The sequence below is a fragment of the Mesoplodon mirus genome (assembly GCF_964341445.2).
Source record: "Mesoplodon mirus genome assembly, chromosome: 18".
NCBI classification, from domain to species: Eukaryota; Metazoa; Chordata; class Mammalia; order Artiodactyla; family Ziphiidae; genus Mesoplodon; species Mesoplodon mirus.
In genome coordinates this window covers 49,724,298-49,745,682 of record NC_138994.1, presented here as the reverse complement: position 1 = coordinate 49,745,682, position 21,385 = coordinate 49,724,298, and the positions used below count along the sequence as shown (strand labels likewise).

General features: G+C 43.5%; 1 protein-coding gene across 4 annotated transcripts in view; it reads right to left on the bottom strand.

Moving 5' to 3' along the window:
• The window catches only part of ITGAE (integrin subunit alpha E), a 70,617-nt gene that overhangs the window by 5,451 nt on the left and 43,781 nt on the right, over nucleotides 1-21,385 (bottom strand). For 2 of the 4 annotated variants that reach the window (XM_082605352.1, XM_082605353.1), the window contains one exon: nucleotides 20,405-20,515. The exons of 1 other annotated variant lie outside the window; for it this stretch is intronic. In XM_082605352.1, coding sequence (XP_082461478.1) covers nucleotides 20,405-20,515 — 111 coding nt within the window. Of the gene's footprint in view, nucleotides 1-16,388; nucleotides 19,218-20,404; nucleotides 20,516-21,385 lie in introns of those variants that run through there. One more of the 4 variants, XM_082605355.1, reaches the window with a different exon arrangement.

The following is a 21,385-nucleotide window of genomic DNA, read 5'->3' as shown; positions in this document are numbered from 1 at the left end:
CGGTCTTGTAGTCGAAGAGCGACTGGTAGAGCCCCTTGCAGCCCGCCTGCCCCATGGCGCCGGCTCACCTGGCCCGCGATCGCGTCGCCACACGTGTGCCGCATGGAGCCGCCCCCGCCGCCGCCCGGCCCTCAGTGTGGGCACCGCTGCGCCCGGGTGCGCGGCTCACCGGGCGGGGGCCGGCGGTTGGCGAGGCCGCGGCAGCGCCGCCCGAGGCCAGGCGAGGGCCTCAGACTGCGACCTTGCCTCCTCCCCTGACTGTGACAGTGACACCGCCGGACCGCCGCCCGGCCACTGGCCTGCGAGGGCCCTCCCGGCGATCGCCGCCCGGGAGGGGTGCGGTGAGAAGAGGGTCTCCTTTGGAAGCAACGCCCCGCCTTCTCCGCCCCCAAAGAAATCCCGGGGTTCCTCCTATTGAATGGCCGGGGAAACTGAGGCCAGGGGAGGGGGACCTACAACACAGGAAGTGGAGGCGAAGACGGGATAAAGAGCATTGACAGAAAGATACAAACAGGTTTCTTGATTTTTCTTGCTCCCTGGGGCAACCCTCGCCCTCCCCTCACAGGATGGGGGCTGCGATGAAGTGCGCGTTCCTACTGCAGCAGCTGCGGCCGGCCCGTTTCAACCCCACACTCCGGGGAGTCAGTTGCCAGGCACGCCCCAGTGGCCAGAACACGGAGAACTCTGTAGGGCAGGGAGGATGGGTGGGGATGGGGAGACAGGCAGCCAAGGCCTGGGATCTTAAAGATGCCTGGAGAGAGGGCGGGGCCCGCTGTGGAAATGCTTCCAAAGCAAGAGATGGACCTCATCTAGCTGCTGAATCTGCAAGCCCTCACGGACAGTGGAATTAAATTAGAGGAAAAAAAAAAAATCAGAGGCAGTGGTAACAGAGACGAGGACACCTCTGAGAAGATGAGGTTCAGAACGTGGGACAGCCATGGAGAGGCGGGGTCCTGGGTGAGCTCGGTGTGCGTGTGCACGTGTGTGCTGGGCTGTGCACGCTCGTTTTCTGCGTTTCACTCATGCCATCCTGCAGTCTGACCGGAAGGGGTCCTGCTCCTCTCCCTAGCCTGGCTCTCACACAGGAATAAGTTCCCTTCCTTGAACCGTAGGCTCTGGGAGTTGGGAGTTGGAAGGGACCCCTGGTCACACCAGGTGTGACCTCCTCTCAAAGTAAAAGCCCCAGGGCAGCACGTCTCTAGTTTTAGTGAGCGTGGGTATCATTTGGAAGAAAAATGCAAATTCCTGGGCCCTGCCCCAAATATTTTCATTCCCTTAAGACTAGGATGGGGCCTGCAAATCTGTATTTTGCTCTCAAGCTGCCATTTCGGAAGCACAGATTTTTGCAACTGTTCATCAATTTCAATTCAAATGCCATTTCCTTAAAAAAAAAAAAAAAAAAAAAGTCCTGTTCTTACTACCACCCACCAAAAGCGCCTCCACCCCAAACACTTTCTATCCCATTACCCCTTCTTATTCCCTTAGAGCCCGTCACTCTTGAATATGATCTTACTTACTTATTGTCTGTGTCCCCCACTAAGACCGTAAGCTCCAGGAGGGCAGGGACCTTGCCTTTGGACATACCTGCACCCCAGGCCCACCGCTATGACTGCTACATAATATGTCAGTACATATTTGTTGAGTGAAACTTAGGCCTGACTTTAAACAGGGAGATTTCAGCTGCCGCCCTGTTCCACTCATGACTGGGGATTTTGGAAGCTGACATCATCCTGGGGGAAAGGCTTAGGAATTGTCACCAGGCCTCCCTTCCTCACTCTCCTGCCAGCCTCCTCCTCAGCCCTACCCTCACACGGCCCTCCAGCACTCAGAGGAGATGCAGTCTAAATGGAGTGACATCACGCTGTATGACGAGGCCCACCAACCTGCTCGTTCGCCCTCCAGTGTGGGCAGCCCCTCCTGAACGCCCCACGGCCCAGCCAAGACCAGGCTGCAGTTTCTGACAGAACTATCCAGATGCTTTACAGACCACGTGAGGGACATCCAAAGGGGAAAGCGCTGCTCTCAGGGCCAGGGCCAGACCCCTCCTTGTGGGCTCCCTCACAGCTTCTTAGGCTAGATCCAGACCCGTCAGTGGGTCAGGACATCAGTTTACTGGGTTCCAACCAGCATATTCACAAAAAGAAAATATCAGAGTGTGTTTAAGGAAGTAAGTGTAGACAGTTTGGTGAAATGTTTGTTTGAAGTATGTGTGTGTGTATAATGATGTGTAATACATTTCTTCTTGTGGGTCATAGTCAAAACAATGTGAAAAATACTTCCCTGGAGCTGCAAACCTAAGTATCTGCAATCTACCTCTGTATCACTGGGGCCGGCTCACATCCCCAAGTTCAGGTCTAACTCCCATTATACCCAAAGTGGGAGAAGGGGTCTTTGCTTTTTTATTGGCCGCACATGCAGAAGTTCCCATTACCAGGGATCGAACCTGCACCCCCTGCAGTGGAAGCGCCGAGTCTTAACCACTGGACCGCCAGGGAAGTACCAGGGTCTTTGCTTTTTATGTTTGCATTATTAGAAGTTCAAGTCAGGGATGTTTCCAAATCCAAGATGAATTCTCCACTTGAATGAAAACTGCCTGCTGTCTTTGAGTGGTTTTTCCAGTCTCTACCTAAACCCATCTCAACAGGCACCCTGTTCAAATGATCTTCACCACCACTACTGTGCGAATGCTTATCAGCTTAGCAAGTAAGTCAAGGGTTAGGGGTGAATGGTTAGTTCTCAAAGTAGTCAAAGCCCCCTTCCCTCTCCTCCCCCAAAGGCATCCACATCATGCTTCATTATAATGACTGTCATCCACCTTAAAGAAAGGGGCTGGCAGTGAAGGGATTGACCAATCTCATCTGGTTCGTAAGACTGTCTCGTTGGATGATTTAAGGTAGCTGCAGTGAAGTGATGGGGAATTATAAAATGAACTCAAAAAATATTCTCCAAAAAATTAAAAGGAAGCAAAAGAGAAATAAAATACAAATCTCATAAAATAACGTGGTCCTTGGAGGAGAGGCTCAGAGGTTACTTACACCTAACGAACGAGGTTCAATTTCCCACCCCAGAGAGGAGGGCTCAAGCGAGGCCTGAGATAGGAAATCTGAATCTGTACTAGGGCACAAAAGGAACTCATCACAAGGCAAGGAGAGCCCTCCTTCAGAGCCTGAAATATCCTGGATGACCTAGAAGGGACACGAGTGGGAGAGGCGTGGCATGGGAAGGGTTTCATGAAGCAGTTCATCCTTTAACTTTTCTTTTGCTCTGAGGAGTCCTGCTTTGATAAACACATTCCATTAATAGACATTACTGGTCCATTTAAGAAATAGCATTTCTCAGGGTATATACCCAGCAGTGGGATTGCTGGGTCATATGGTAGTTCTATTTTTAGTTTTTTAAGGAAGCTCTATACTGTTTTCCATAGTGGTTGTTATCAATTTACATTCCCACCAACAGTGCAGGAGGGTTCCCTTTTCATCACACCCTCTCCAGCATATACTGTTTCTAGATTTTTTGACAATGGCCATTCTGACTGGCATGAGGTGATACATCATTGTAGTTTTGATCTGCATTTCTCTAATAATTAGCCATGGTGAGCAGAGTGAAGTAAGTCAGAAAGAGAAAAACAAATACCATATGCTAACGCATACATATGGAATCTAAAAAAAAAAAAAAATGGTACTGACGAACCTAGCTGCAGCGCAGGAATAAAGAGGTAGACATAGAAAATGGATTTGAGGACTTGGGGTGGGAGGGCAAAGCTGGGCTAAAGTGAGAGTAGCATTGACATATATACACGACCAAATGTCAAATAGTTGGCTGGTGGGAAGCAGCCACATAGCACAGGGAGATCAGCTCGGTGCTTTGCGATGACCTAGAGGGGTAGGATAGGGAGGGTGGGAGGGAGGCTCAAGAGGGAGGGGATATGGGGACATGTGTATGCACATGGCTGATTCGCTTTGTTGTGCAACATCAACTAACACAGTATTGTGAAGCAATTATACTCCAATAAAGATTAGAAAATTAAAAAAAAAGAAATAGCAGATATAAATGTTGCTTCAAAGAGTCAACAGGAAGAAGGAAGCCTGTCTCTGCAGGAAGCATTTCTGAGTCCTGTCTTAAGTGATGGGTTCTTACTCATTACTCAGTTCTCAGAATGAGACCTGGGGAAAAACTCCACTGAGGTATCACTTTAAAAGACTAAACCGTCAAATGCTGGTTCACTGGGCACTGAAAAGGATAAAGATTCAAACTCAAACCAACCAAACGCACAAAGCGGCGCCAGCACGAACACGGTGCACGGTAGAGAAAGATGGTCCTGCTGCCGCTGCTCCCTGCGGGGTTTTCCCCACCTTCATGAAACAGCCCTCGTCCATCCCACCTCGCTCTCCTCGAGTTCACAGGACCGTAGTGATGAACCGTGAGCAAGCGGGGCATCCTCGTGTGAAACCCGAGAGTGGGGGTGGCGTCCACAGCTCCTGCACTCAGTCCTCCCTCAGATTCTTCCTCTTTGTTGCAGTCTCTATCCCCACCTGCCTTTCTGGCCTCACAAGCCCCTTACGCACACCAGCTTCAGGGGAGCTGACTGACAGTTTCATCACATCCCGCACTTCCCAACCCCTGTGCCTCCGCTCAGGCGGGTCTCTCCTCACTATGTCATGGCTTCAAGGCTCAGCCTTTACAGGGCTTTGTCTCCTTCACAGAGGCCTCCTGGATCCCTCTCCTCCTCTAAATTCCCAAAGGACAGGATCCGACCCATATGTCTCAGGGAGTTACAGCTGAGTGCGCATCTTATCTGTCCTATAGGACTCTGAAGGCAGGAAAGGCTTTACCACTCTGCCCCACTGGGTCTACAATGAGATACGTGGTCGTCCAGAAGAGAAGGGGGGATGGGGGGGAGGGAAGGAGGAAGGGGGGAAGGCTGATTCCTGATCATCCTGCCTCTGCCCATTAGCCTGCATATTTGAAGTGTCAAGAGTAGAGTGACTAAGCCTTTATTTTTGAGTGTATATTTCTAGAAGATTGCAACAGAGATAATTCTACTAGAGCATTATGTTAAATTTGTCTCCTGAAGCAACTTAGTCATCAGGACTCCAAGTCTGTGCTGAGCACTACCCATTGACAAAGTGTAATCAGATGAACAAACCCTGATCTCATTAACTAGCATCTCACAGGGTGTGGGTCTTGACATCAAAGCTCACCCAGAGTGCTTGCCCCAAAAGCCAATTCCCAAGCCCAAGCCGGACTAGAGCATCAGGACCTTTAGTGGGTAGAGCCCAGGAACCTGAAGAGCTGAGCTCCACCTGTGCCTCTTCCCCAGCAACGCCTGTAAACCTCCACTACACCCGAGCTGCCACTCCCCTACACCCTGCCCGCCTGTAATGAAGCTTCTGTGGAAAAACATTAGACCTGAAGATTCCTCCTTAAACTAGCTGATGGCCTCGGGCAAGTTGTTTCCTCCTCCAGGGAACAGCTAATGGTGCCTGGAGTGACTGACAGACGGCTGTAAAAGTACAAAGCCTGGAGTAGAACAGATGCTTTTTCTTAAATGACCCAGCCTAAACAGAGTAGGTCTGTGAAGCTGGATGGAAAAATATGTTACGTATTTATTTTTACTACACTTTAAGTGAAATTTAATATTTCCTTCAATTATGAATGTAGGCAACAAACCATAAGAGTATTAGCGGTACCTGTATCTTAACACCAATAGAAATTACAGATATTTCCCCATTTTTCTTTCTTAATAAAGAAGTATGTATCTCCATATCATAAAAAAATTTTAATATTCTGATCACTGTTTCAATATAACTGGTTCTTTATAAACTTATATATTTAATAACAAGCTGATGGAAAAACACGATAAAGCAAGCATAGTAAAATGTTAATGGAAGAAGCCAGGTGTTCAGTGTAAAATTCAATTTTTCTGTATGTTTGAAGATGTTCACAATAAAATGCTGGGAAATTATCTGAGAAGGCGTCCCTAGGCTTCAGCAGATCGCCAAACGGGTCTATGGCAAACAAACAAGTTAGGAACCCTTGACCTAGAGGTACTAGTGTCCTTAACTTGCTACTCTACCCGTGAGTTCTTCACCTAGGAGGTAAAGGACCCCAAGCCCCAGTGTAGAATCCAGGAGTTAGGCTGGTAGCCTTTGCTAGACTAGGAAATCTAAAAGGTCTGCAGAACCAAAGTGGGCCAGTGGTGTTTTCTCCCACCCCAGCAGTCCAACGTTAATCTCAGACCTCACAGCTCTAAAGAGAGGAAAAAATTCCTGACCACATTCATCTTTGCTCAAAATTACACCTGCTCCAATACACAAGTGGCAAAATACTATAAACAACTTAAATGTTCATCAATAATGGTGTAGTTAAATAAATTACAGTATCTCCCAAAACAGATACACAGGACAACAAACCATCCATTAAAAAGAATAAAATAGATTTCCAGTTCATATAAAATGATCTCCAAGATAGATTAGTAAATGAAAAAAAGCAAAATACAGAAGAGTGTATACATTATATACTACGATTTGCAATTTTAAAGGATGTTTTTATATGCATAAACTCTCTCTTGAAGAATGCACAGAAAAAAGAAACTGGTAATCCTGGTTTTCTCAGAGGAAAAAAAAAATGGACAACTGGGGGCCTGGGGCATGAGGGAGACTGATTTTTGCATTGTTTGAATTCTGTTATCATGAGTATGAACCATTACCACGTGAAGAGAATAAATAAATTCACTGCTCCTGAAAAAGATGAAAAACTTACCACAGGGTAGGACACTAGTCAAACCCAGGAAAAAGGCCAATAGCTCGAGAACATCTGCCAGTGCTCTGGGCAGGGCTAGCCCAGGCCCCCTTCCCAGACCCTGGAGAGAAGACGCCTCCCCAGAGAGCACATCTTCAGTCCCCGACCACTCAGGACTGCAGCTGGTTCTAGGTCCTAGGAGTCGACCAACCAGACCCAGAATCCAACCCTGGGGCAGAGGGAGGGGGAGCACAGCTGCCAGCTGCCTCTCCTGGAGGCCGGCACCCTGGTCCTGCCTTCCCTGTGATACGTAGGAAGAGTCCCTCGTCTAGACAGACCCCCAGCAATACTACTGCTTCCTAATGCCCAGCAGCGAATCTGCAAGACTCAGTTCCCCCCGCTTCTGGAGAGCACATTGCTCTCTAATTCTAAGTCAAATCACCCTTACTTGCAGGATACAAAATTAATGCACAGAAATCTCTTGCATTCCTATACACTAATGACGAAAAATCCAAAAGCGAAATTAAGGAAACACTCCCATTTACCACTGCAACAAAAAGAATAAAATACCTAGGAATAAACCTACCTAGGGAGACAAAAGATCTGTATGCAGAAAAGTATAAGACACTGGTGAAAGAAATTAAAGATGATACCAACAGATGGAGAGATACACCATGTTCTTGGATTGGAAGAATCAACACTGTGAAAATGACTATACTACCCAAAGGAATCTACAGATTCAATGCAATCCCTATCAAATTACCAATGGCATTTTTTAAGGAACTAGAACAAAAAATCTTAAAATCTGGATGGAGACACAAAAGACCCCGAATAACCAAAGCAGTCTTGAGGGAAAGAAACGGAGCTGGAGGAATCAGACGCCCTGACTTCAGACTATACTATAAAGCTACAGTAATCAAGACAATATGGTACTGGCACAAAAACAGAAACATAGATCAATGGAACAAGATAGAAAGCCCAGAGATAAACCCACCCACCTATGGTCAACTAATCTATGACATAGGAGGCAAGGATATACAATGGAGAAAAGACAGTCTCTTCAATAAGTGGTGTTGGGAAAACTGGACAGCTACATGTAAAAGAATGAAATGAGAACACTCCCTAACACCATACACAAAAAATAAACTCAAAATGGATTAGAGACCTAAATGTAAGACTGGACACTATAAAACTCTTAGAGGAAAACATAGGAAGAACACTCTTAGACATAAATCACAGCAAGATCTTTTTTGACCCACCTCCTAGAGTAATGGAAATAAAAACAAAAATAAACAAATGGGACCTAATGAAACTTAAAAGCTTTTGTAAAGCAAAAGAAACTACAAACAAGATGAAAAGACAACCCTCAGAATGGGAGAAAATATTTGCAAACAAATCAATGGACAAAGGATTAATCTCCAAAATATATAAACAGCTCATGCAGCTCGATATTAAAAAAACAAACAACCCAATCCAAAAATGGGCAGAAGACCTAAACAGACATTTCTCCAAAGAAGATATACAGATGGCCAAGAAGCACATGAAAAGCTGCTCAACATCACATTATTAGAGAAATGGAAATCAAAACTACAATGAGGTATCACCTCACACCAGTTAGAATAGGCATCATCAGAAAATCTACAAACAACAAATGCTGGAGAGGGTGTAGAGAAAAGGGAACCCTCTTGCACTGTCGGTGGGAATGTAAATTGATACAGCCACTATGGAGAACAGTATGGAGTTCCCTAAAAAACTAAAAATAGAATTACCATATGATCCAGCAATCCCACTACTGGGCATATATCCAGAGAAAACCATAATTCAAAAAGACACATGCACCCCAATATTCACTGCAGCACTATTTACAATAGCCAGGTCATGGAAGCAACCTAAATGCCCATAGACAGATGAATGGATAAAGAAGATGTGGTACATAAACACAATGGAATATTACTCAGCCATAAAAAGGAACAAAATTGGGTCATTTGTTGAGACGTGGATGGATCTAGAGACTGTCATACCGAGTGAAGTAAGTCAGAAAGAGAAAAACAAATATCGTATATTAACGCATATATGTGGAACCCAGAAAAATGGTACAGATGAACCAGTTTGCAGGGCAGAAATTGAGACACAGAAGTAGAGAGCAAACGTATGGACACCAACGGGGGAAAGCGGCGGGGGCTGGGGGTGGTGGTGTGATGAATTGGGAAATTGGGATTGACATGTATACAATGATGTGTATAAAATTGATGACTAATAAGAACCTGCTGTATAAAAAATAATAAAAATTAAAAAAAATTTTGAAGAAAATGTCGATAGATTCATGTAAGTGAATATATCTATAATAGATTCAAATGAAAAAAGAAAACTGCAATGCATGGAAATATTATTTTAGGAAAGATTTATATAGCTATGACAGTAAGCCTTCCTATTCAGGAACTTGGTGTGGCCTGCCATATGTGCAGATCTTACTTTGTGTCCTTCAGTAAGGTTTCACATTTCTTTTATTTAGGTTCTTTAACATTTTGTTAAGTTTAAAATAGTGTGTACTGGGCTTCCCTGGTGGCGCAGTGGTTGACAGTCTGCCTGCCGATGCAGGGGACACGGGTTCATACCCCGGTCCGGGAAGATCCCACATGCCACGGAGCGGCTAGGCCCGTGAGCCATGGCTGTGGAGCCTGTCCTCCGCAGCAGGAGAGGCCACAACAGTGAGAGGCCCGCGTACCACAAAAAAAAAAAAAAAAAAAAGTGTGTATTATAAGTGGTATATTTTCCCCTGTCCATTTCTAACTGGCTACTACTCATATTAAAAATAAAAACAGTAAGAAAAACATAAACAAAACCCAACTTACCAGTTTGTGTCTTATGTAACTTTATAACTTCTTATAAATTCTTATACCACTTTATAAATTTTTTAATTCTAGCAATCTTTTACTAGATTCTCATGGGTTTTTGAGACCTCTACAAATTATGCTTTTCTAATATTACAAAATTATATCATACCCTTATCTATTTCATCAGACCAGATCTCTACAAATAATGAATCACATTATTAAGAGTAAGTATCTCCTGTGCCTGATTTTAAGGAAACAGCCTCAGAAATTTGCCATTTAGTATGATATTTGCTAAAAATTTTTGGTAAATGTCTTTATCATTATGCAATAACTTCCTTCCCTTCCTAACCTACTTAGAAGTTTTATTAGGAAAAGTTGCTAAGTGTTATCAAATGCCTTTGTAGCATTTTTCATATAACCTAATTGTTTTTCTCCTTTAATTTGCTGTAGTAAAAAATTCAAGTTTTGTTTTAATTCAGACTTCATCTTTAATACCTGACAATGAGACTGCCCTAAGACCAGAAAGTGCCAGATGCCATCCAGGAGTGATTGGAAGGACACTACATAATGCCTCTCTTTGTCCTGATTAATGTTTTGAACACTGAATTCTGCTTTTTCAAATATGAAAATTGCCACCCCTCCTTCATTTTTGTTTGCATTTTCCCCATATCTTTGTCTATTTATTTTTCAAATTGCTTGTTATTTTGTTTTACAAGTGTTTCTTCAAATAACACACATTTGAATCTGACTTTTCAGCCCATCTGACAGTCTGTCTCCTGAGTTCATTCACGCTTAGGGAAGTAATTATGTATTTGGTTTTATTCCTTCCATCTTAAATACAATCTCACTTTCCTTCTTCTTACTTTTGCTGAATTAGCCATTTTTCATCCCTGTCATTTTTTCCTGTTCCTTTTTCCTCCCTGTCATTCCTCTGTTTGCCTTTCTTTCCTGTCAGTTTTGAAGTCCTACTGTGCTTTAAAGATCAGCTCACGCCTACATATTCCTGAGTCATCTTCAAATATATATATTCTATCAAAAGAAAATAATAATGTTATACAATATGTGGGGGCTTCCCTGGTGGCGCAGTGGTTAAGAATCCACCTGCAAATGCAGGGGACATGGGTTCGAGCCCTGGTCCAGGAAGATCCCACATGCCATGGAGCAACTAAGCCCGTGTGCCACAACTACTGAGCCTGTGCTCTAGAGCCCGCGAGCCACAACTACTGAGCCCACATGCCACAACTACTGAAGCCCACGCTCCTAGAGCCCATGCTCTGCAACAAGAGAAGCCACCGCAGTGAGAGGCCTGCACACCACAACGAAGAGTAGCCCCCACTCGCCGCAACTAGAGAAAGCCCGTGCATAGCAACGAAGACCCAACCCAACCAAAAATAAATTAATTTTTAAAAATGTTATACATGTATTTTTATACTATATGTATTTTTAACTTTTTTTTTTTTTTTTTTTTTTTGCGGTACGCGGGCCTCTCACTGTTGTGGCCTCTCCCGTTGCGGAGCACAGGCTCCGGACGCGCAGGCTCAGCGGTCATGGCTCACGGGCCCAGCCGCTCCACGGTATGTGGGATCTTCCCAGACTGGGGCACGAACCCGTGTCCCCTGCATCGGCAGGCGGACTCTCAACCACTGTGCCACCAGGGAAGCCCACTATATGTATTTTTAACACACATGCACCAAGCATCTTTAGCTGCTCACACCTCCCTCAACCCCAAACAGGACAGAAGCTTTAGTTCTAGGTTATTGTTAAGTTTTTCTTTAAAGGATGACTCTTCTATTTCAAAAGTCCCTACTTAGCATTTATATTACAAAGTCCTAGTCATATAATTATTATATATTTAACTTTAATAATACATATATTGCAAGATTCGTTGCTCCCATTATTCCTCTCCTTTTTGTCTTTCCCTATCTTGGGATTTCTGTTCTGAACCAACTGTCATTTGATAAGAGTATTTCCCCAAGTGTTGTCCTCAGATAAGTACATGGACAGAATACTTTTTAAATGCCTGCACTTCTGAAATGTTTATTTTGCCCTGACAAATGAATGATATCTTTTCCTGGTTATTAATTTTTGGGCCTTAGGCTTCTTCCCTCAGAATTCTACAAATGTTGCTCCAGGAATTTAACTGTTAGTGTTACTGATAAAAAAAAGTCTGAGGCTAATTGATTCTCTTTCCATTGCAAATAAATAATCTGTTCTTTGGGTCTCAAAACTTTAAGATCTGTTCTTATCCTTGGACTTCAGGATTTTCATCAACATGTGTCTACACATATATTCTTACGTTAATCCTGCCTGGGACTCAGAAAGACAATTACTTCTCTACTTATTTCTTTTCTACCTCCAGACTCCTTTATTTCATGTTATGACTTCTGGATCTGTCTTTTGAATTTATCTCTAGATAATTCTATTCTACATTGTTGGGTATATCTTGAGCTTCCAGATATGACTCAAGAAGTATCATAATCATAATCTTTACCTATTTAATTTTTTAATTGAAAATTAAATTTGTTGTATATGAAAGCTGTTAAGAGTAAATCCTAAGCACTCTCATCACAAGAAAAAAATTTTTTTCTATTTCTTTAATTTTATATCTATAGGAGATGATGCATGTTCACTAAATTTATTGTGTAATCACTTCATGATGTATGTAAATCAAGTCATTATGTTGTACACTTTAAACTTACATAGTGCTATATGCCAGTTATATCTCAGTAAAACTGGAAGAAAAAAATTAAATTTGTTATGATTACAAAAAAAAAATCTCATTTCATGGGAAAATACATGGTCTTGCCGATATTAAAAAAAAAAAAGAAAAAGAAAAAAAAAAGGAAAGGAAAGCTACAATTATATACCCATTAAGCAAACAAAGTAAAAACAGAGATCCCAGGCTCGTTCACGCTGCTGATAACCACGTAATGTGGTTCAATCTTTCTGGAAAGCTGTTTGGCATTGAAGGGCAATTACCAAATGTGTTTAAGTCCACTTCTGGAAAAAGCTTTACAAAGTGTAATGACCTACACAAATTTAAGTTACTGATTTCCCCAAACACACATTAACCCAAGGTGTTGCCTCTCCCTCTCCCCACAAACCTGCATTCAGCAGCAGCATTTTGTCTCTGACACTGGCTCCTTGAAAATGGTCATAAATTATCACCAATGGTGGAAGTTATGATCCTGTTTATGTAAAACACACACAAAACAAAACCCAAAAACCCATGTACTTGTATATGTACATATGTGAATATTTACAAAAGCACCGAATATGGTCTGGAAGGATACATGCTAAGCCGGCTGACCTCATCTTCTAAGGAGGGGCACAGGATGGGGCAAGGTTGTGACTAAAGCATATTTTCACTTTTCACTCTGATCTCACTCTGCGAGTGTTATCTATGTATTACTTACATACTTTTCAAAACGTCCTTCCACTAATCAAAATAAAGTCAGCTGGAGTTGGGAACTGTCTGTTTAGGTGCATCCAGCTACCTCCTGAGCTCTTGATATCTGAACAACTGCCCTTCCTGAAGTGACTAAGATTCCCTTGATTCCATTTACTAGAGCTGTTCTTCAAGTAATGGTAAAATTCTGGCACTACTGCAAGGTTATAATTATGGCTAGGAGACCCCAAAATACCTAAAGCCTGATCTTAACCAAATATCCCTCCTTGTATGGATATTAGAGAAAATGTGCACAGACTAATATACTAGAACAGGTAATTTCAGACTGCTGGGCTTGGCTGAATGGAATGCTCCTTTCTCAATGTCTAACTAGGCCTAAATAGTTTGACCAATTTAGATATTCACATCTGCTTATTTCATCCCTCCAACAACCCAATTCAAAGTTCAGATGTTATCATGAGAGAGAAAGGTTATTTGAGTCAGCACTCACTAGCCTGTAGCAGGGGAGATGAAAACAAGAGAAACCACAGGGGCACTTTCCCCCATGCTAGTGTCCAGCTGGCCCCATCTTAGTCCTTTTCTGGCCGGGACACTGGCCCTGTGACATGACCCACTGTCCTTGGATCTATGCAAGCTTTGGCATGTCCTGTTCCCAGGCAGAGGAGGGTGAACAGGAAATGGGAAAGGTCTGGCACTAGACGGGCATCTTTTAGAAGAAAGACAAGGCTTTGGCCCAAGCCAACAGCACATGCATTTATACAGTGTAACCATGTGTCCATTTAAGTCTCTTCCTCCTCACAGACTGGTCCCTTATGAAGTCTCCTGACTACAATGCCATTGGTCTAACCCAGTCAGATCAGCCCAGCTCAGTCAGTCAAGAGCTTACAGATGGTCAATATAAGTCTTGGCTGTTACAATCAAAGTGGGATCTTATTTGCTATTAAAAAAAATTATAAAAGCAGGGACTACAAGTCACCTATAATAATGAAAACTTGGACACAACTCCTGAGCCCAACAACAGGGAAACACCTAAGCAAACTTACTTCTTTCTTCTTCAAAGGCACACCTCAGAGATATTGCAAGTTCGGTTCCAGACCACCACAATGAAGCAAATATCATGATAAAGTGAGTCATACAAATTTTTGGTTTCTCAGTACATATAAAAGTTATGTTTACACTATACTGTAGTCTATTAAGTGTGTCATAGCATTATGTCTAACACAACAATGTACATACCTTAATTTAAAAATAAAAAACAAAAAAATTACAAGAGTAACATCAAAGATCACAGATCACCATAACAAATGTAATAAAAGTTTGAAATATTTCAGAAATTACCAAAAACGTGACAGAGACATGAAGTGAGCAAATGCTGTTGGAAAAATGGTGCTGACAGACTTGTGCAACACACGGCTGCCACAAACCATCAGTTTGTAAAAAATGCAGTACCTGCAAAACCCAATAAAGGAAAGTGCAATAAAACAGCATGTGTCTGTAAATAAGATCCATTAATAAATGCAGCAGCATTGAAAAACAGAGAATGGTATAAATAAAGGGACCAACATATAAAGGAATTCCTGAAACAAATAAAGCAGACAGATTCTGATCAATAGAAAAGCTGATCGTGTCAGACAGGAAAGATAAAGGGCTCCATGAGAAGTGGACGGGACCCCAACCAAGCCCCAGTGACCACCCAGAGGCAGAGTGGCAGGGAGTGGGACCGAGGGCAGGCTGTGATGCAGGCAGAGGGCATGCAAAGCTCCCATGAAAGTCAGGCCCAGAGGTAACTGCTCAGAGCCCCACAAGTTCCAGCCAAAGACGTAAGGATGAGAAAAAGTGTATCAGAAAGACTCCAAATTACCATTATGTGCAGATAGGATTTTGAAATCAACAGAAAAGCTATTAAAAAACAGAGTCCAGTAAGATGGCAGATAAGATAAATATTCAAAACAACCAATTAAATACAAACTCTATATAATCAGTCAGGGGGAAAAAAGGTATTTTTCAGAGTAGCAGTAAAAAATACAAAATTGTAAATACAAAATATAATACAGCTGGAAATTAAAATCTTTGTAAATTAAGACCTCTCTGAAGAAAATTACAAATCTTGTTGCAGGGTGTTTTAAAAAATCTCAGCAAGTGGAGAAATGCCATACTTCTTTCTTTTTTTTCTTTTTCTTTTTTTGATAGGTAAGAAGTGGATTTATTTAGAGAGAAACACACTCCACAGAGTGTGGGCCATCTCAGAAGGCGAGAGGCCAGAAATGCCATATTTCTAAGTAAGAAGATAATACTATAAAGATAATGGTTCTCCCCAACTTAATCTGTACATTTAAATTAAAACCCCAAAAGGTTTCTTTTGGGATTCTGAAAAACTGATATTATGAATTACCTGAAAAAACACAATCAATAATTTTAAAAAAAATATGAATGAAAATGACCTATCAGATAATCAAAATTTACTGCAAGGTTAAAAAGAAGGCTGATATCAAAAACAGAATACCGGGCCTCCCTGGTGGCGCAGTGGTTGAGAGTCCGCCTGCCGATGCAGGGGATACGGGTTCGTGCCCCGGTCTGGGAGGATCCCATATGCCGCGGAGCGGCTGGGCCCGTGAGCCATGGCCGCTGAGCCTGTGCGTCCGGAGCCTGTGCTCCGCAACGGGAGAGGCCACAACAGTGAGAGGCCCGTGTACAGAAAAAAAAAAAAAAAAAAAAAAAAAAAAAAAACAGAATACCATTTCCACACTGATCAGATTAGCAAAAGTTAAAATTTGATGATGCCCAGTGGTGGCAAGGGCACAGAGTGGCACTTACATATATTCTAAGTGGGACTGAAAACTGGTAAACTTCTTTGGAGGTCAAGTCACATCATATGTTGAAACTTTTTATGTTTTAAAATTTTTTAAATTTAATTTAATTTTGTTTCTAGAAGCTGCACCACGTGGCATGTGGGATCTTAGTTCCCTGACCAGGGATCGAACCTAAGCTCCCTGCACTGGAAGCGCAGAGTCTTAACGACTGGACCACCAGGGACGTCCCATATATTGAAACTTTAAATGCACATAACCTCTGAGTCAGTAATTGTGCTGAGAACTTACCCATCACTATACTTGAAAAGCGTGCCAGGATACCTGTTTAAAGATGTTCATCGCACCTTTTCTTTGTAATAAAAAAAGAAATGGAAATAACCTAAATATCCACCTGTGGGGACTTCACAAGTAAACTCCGACACATCCACAGGTAACACAGTATATTATGGAGCTGTTAAAAAGAACGGGGTAGATCTGCAGGTGCTGCTAGTGAAAGACTTTTCTAAGGTCTATCAGATGAAACAGCAAGGGGTGGAACACTGCAAACAATTCAATCTCACTGAAAACGTTTATACTGGTATATGTGTAGGAATATTTTGAAGGAATATCTGAAAAACCATTAACAGTGGCTGCTTCTGGAAAGAGACATTAGAGGTGGGAGAGGAGAGGGAGACTACCTTTTCACTTTTAGATCCCTTTCTGCTGTTTTGAACTTTTTATTTGCATAATACTAAAAACTGTGGTTCCTTCCATTGTGGAACTGGCACAGGAACAAACAGATCAATGAAACAAAACTAGATTTCCACTAGTGTGTGTGTGTGTCTGTGTGTGTGTGTCTGTGTGTTTATCCACACTAGTATATATATTCTAATATATATTTGAATAAATGATAAACTGTTATTCATCAGGAAATAATAATATAGTTAGACTTTAGGTCATCAAGAAAACAGAAACTGGGATTTCCTGGGTGGCACAGTGGTTAAGAATCCGCCTGCCGGGCCTCCCTGGTGGCGCAGTGGTTGAGAGTCCGCCTGCCGATGCAGGGGATACGGGTTCGTGCCCCGGTCTGGGAGGATCCCATATGCCGCGGAGCGGCTGGGCCCGTGAGCCATGGCCGCTGGGCCTGCGCATCCGGAGCCTGTGCTCCGCAACGGGAGAGGCCACAACAGTGAGAGGCCCGCATACCGCAAAAAAAAAAAAAAAAAAAAAAAAAAAGAATCCGCCTGCCAACGCACGGGACATGGGTTTGAGCCCTGGTCCAGAAAGATCCCAGATGCTGCAGAGCAACTACGCCCATGTGCCACAACTACTGAGCCTCAGCTCTAGAGCCCATGAGCCACAACTACTGAGCCTGCATGCTGCAACTACTGAAGCCCACACGCCTAGAGCCTGTGCTCTGCAACAAGAGAAGCCACAGCAATGAGAAGCCTGCGCACCACAACAAAGAGTAGCCCCCACTCACCGCAACTAGAGAAAAGCCCGCGACAGCAACGAAGACCCAACACAGCCATAAATAAATAAATAAATAAATATATTAAAAATAAAATAAATTTAAAAAGAAAACAGAAACTACTCTAGGTATTTTGAGCAGAAAGGGATTTAATACACAGAGTTAAGTTTCAAATTTGTTGGGAGGCCTGGAAAATAAAAACAGGAGGGCTGGTATCACCCAGAGGTCAAGAGTTGCAAGAAGCCACTACACTGCCTGTCCTCATCTGCTGCCACCAGGCGGCCAGAAGCAGAAGGAAGCCTTCTCCACCTCCTCGTCTCATGCAAGTGCCCCTCACTGGAAAAACCCACACCAGAAGACCACTGCAAGGAAGCCTGGGAAATGGTGGAAGCCTTCCAGCCCCTGTGATACAGGAGAGCGAGGATGAGCAGAGGAGGTGGTTAAATATTTCAGTAAGTGGTGCTGTGAAAATCAGTTATGGGACTTCCCTGGTGGCGCAGTGGTTAAGAATCCGCCTGCCAATGCAGGGGACATGAGTTCGATCCCTGGTCTGGGAAGATCCCACACGCCGCGGAGCAACTGAGTCCGTACACCACAACTACTGAGCCTGCGCTCTAGAGCCCGCGAGCCATAACTACTGAGCCGACATGCCACAACTGCTGAGGCCCGTGCGCCTAGAGCCCGGGCTCTGCAATAAGAGAGGCCAGTGCAATGAGAGGCCCACGCACCACAACTAGGATTAGCCCCCGCTCGCCACAACTAGACAAAGCCTGTGCACAGCAACGAAGATCCAACGCAGCCAAAAAAAATAAAGAAAGAAAATAAAAGAAAAAAGAAAATCAGTTATGCATCTGAGAAAGAAAAAAAACTCAGGTTAAATTCCCTAATTCACACCTTATACCTACATAAATTTTAGAAAAAAATCAAAATTTAGAAGAAATAACAATGAAAGCACCTGAATTAGATAAAGAAGACCAAGGGATCAGAGGGATTACTTTCTACATCATATACTTCTGCACCGTTTAATTACTTGCAATGACTTTTATTACCCATGAAAACAAAGACTGTCCCACTGCAGGTTTGGAAGTAGGGAGATCTGGTCAAATTTTAACAGCATGGAGCATACAAATAAAATAAAATCAGATACTAAGAGCAAAGCCAGCCTGTAACTCTAGGCCCTAATCTTGTTTCCACCTCCTCCTGCGGATGAGCGAGCGCTCTCTCACTGAGGCACGATGGTCCCCTAAGCAATTCACTCAGGAGGAAGCCAGGCGAGGATCAGCACAGGATGTTAAGTAGACACTACAAAACAAAGTCCTGGTCTTCTCCTCTCCCCGCTTGTTCCTGTTTTGGTGACCTCCGTTTTTCCACTTTTTACATTTGTTCTGGGGGTGCTTTTTTGTGGCCTCATTTGAAATAATGGGCCACATCTTAGGATCTGAAAATGCCAAACTAGGAGCTGCTTTCAACCACTGTCCCCCAAGATATACTTCGTGGAACACTATTTTGGAAGATGTTAACAGAAACAGCAGGAAAAAAGCACTCTTAGGCAAATAAGGCTGGAAAATGCTGTATAACTGCATAGCCTCCTCTTGGGGGGGGGGGGCGGGAATCACAAAGGATATTATATTTGCATATTAAAGGCACTTCTGTAAAGAAAACAGTTTTATTTAATACCAAATGTCTCCCAAGTTTCATTTTTGCACAATGCACAGACACTCTGGGGACAACGTATGGTTAAAAAACAACATTCCACAAAACAATGTGCTAGATTCTGCTCTCGATCATCCTAAAGGAAAAGTAATCCACATGACACCAAGTCTCTAGAAGTCTCCAGGACTGGTTGGTACTCTCTCCCAATGGATGAGGAAGCTGGTCTAATTTTCTTCTTCCAGTAGATTCTCTGATTTCAGCTGGGCCTTCCTTATTCTCTCCAAGTTCAGTTGTTGGTATTTTCTTTGAAAAAAGCCACACTAAAACAAAGGGAGGGAAGCCCAATTACAGGCCTAACCTAACCACCTGCTTTAGAAAACCATCTACCTGGGCTTCCCTGGTGGCGCAGTGGTTGAGAGTCCGCCTGCCGATGCAGGGGACACGGGTTCGTGCCCCGATCCCGGAGGATCCCACATGCCGCGGAGCGGCTGGGCCCGCGAGCCATGGCCGCGGAGCCTGTGTGTCCGGAGCCTGTGCTCCGCAACGGGAGAGGCCGCGGCAGTGAGAGGCCCGCGTACAGCAAAAAAAAAAAAAAAAAAAAAAAAGAAAACCATCTACCTGGTTGTTGCCAAAATAGCCCCCATGCTCCTCAGCTTCCTCTGAATCTCTCCTGATAATCCAATCCTTCAAGACCCGTCTTAAATACTGCCTTTCCACAAGCCCTTCCTGTGCTCAGTCCCCAGTCAGAAGTGATTTTCCACCTTTCTCTGAACCCCCAGAGCACTTTAACCTTTTTAACTTAACTAATTCTGCAAAGTACTAGTTTCAGCTGTACGGGGTCATATATCTATGTAAAAGTACTCAGCCTACTGGGCTGAGGGTACAGAGAGATCAAGTACAGCCTCCTACACATCAAGAAACTCACAACCTAGTGAGAAGAGAAATAACTGGAATACAGTGTGACGACTACCCCTTGGAAGGGTTTCCAGAGGGGAGCTCAAAGGAAAAGCATAAAGCTCAGCTCAGAGGACTCAGGAATCTCTGGGCTGAGTTTTAAGGGAAGAGTGAGAGCAAGTCAAAAAGAAGGAAAGGGCTTACGGGTGTAGAGAGCCTAACTGCAAACACAGAGACACGAACCTGTTTAGTTTAGTGTGTTGAGAAAAAAGCAAGACTTAAGGGTGGAGAAGGTAGAGGCCAGAGTAGAAGGTCTTGAATAGCAGTGAAAGAGTCTGAACATCAAAACAGGGGAAGGAAAGGAAAGGACTTAAATAGGGGAACGACAATCAGGTTCGTTTTAGGAAAATATCTCTGTTCTCCAATTCTTCAATTAGATCTTTATCTTTTTCAGACAGAAACTGTCTTACTCATTTGCCTCAACAGGCGTGTGGTTGAAGGAAGAGGGAAAGGTGGTCACGAGGCCAGGGAAGCTGCTCTAGGTCAGGGGCTGGCTGTCCTAAGGAGGACTGTGCCCAACACCAGAACCTTTATGAACATGAGTGGAACCGACCTTGACTAGGATGACTATAATCACGATCAAAACCAGAAGGCCACCAACACTGCTTTTAATAATGAGAGACAGAGAATACGCCTCCTCATCTTTCAGGAAAATGACAGTGATCTGAAACAAAACAAAGAGATCATCCAATAAGTCAGGTAAGGCAAAATGAGAAAAAAATTTCACGTTATTTTAAGGAGCAAAATGTGAGAACTTGGCAACATACAGTGTATTGATCAACACTGATGACAGGGGACTTCCCTGGTGGTGCAGTGGTTAAGAATCTGCCTGCCAATGCAGGGGACACAGGTTCAAGCCCTGGTCCAGGAAGAGCCCACATGCCGCGGAGCAACTAAGCCCGTGCGCCACAACTACTGAGCCCACATGCCACAACTACTGAAGCCTGCGTGCCTAGAGCCCGTGCTCTGCAACAAGAGAAGCCACTGCAATGAGAAGCCCGTGCAATGCAATGAAGAATAGCCCCTGCTTGCCGCCACTAGAGAAAGTCCACATGCAGCAACGAAGACCCAATGCAGCCAAAAGTAAATAAAATAAATAAATAAATAAATAAATAAATAAAAATACCGATGGAATAAAAAAAAAGTGTACACACCAATGGTTTTTAGTATATATATATAAAAAAAGAACTGATGACAATAAAGCAAAAAGCTAAACATTTCCTGATGCAGCATCTAAAATTATCTGATGAGATTTGTGGTTTCTGCTTCCGCATGTAAGGAGCTTGGAAGTCACCACTCCATGCTAACAAGTAAAAAGCTGAACAAACTGAAAAATCAACAATTTTTGGATCCCTAAGAGAGTGACGCCACAAGGCAAATTGCTGCCCCCAAGAGTGGAGGGAGAGACAGAGAGACTGACACAGAGAGCAGAGGCTCACCAGCACCAGGGAAGGAAAACCTGAACTGCAACTGATGGGCTGCTGGAAGCGCGGTGCTGACAACCCAGGGGCTTACAAACTCCAGGAAACCCGGT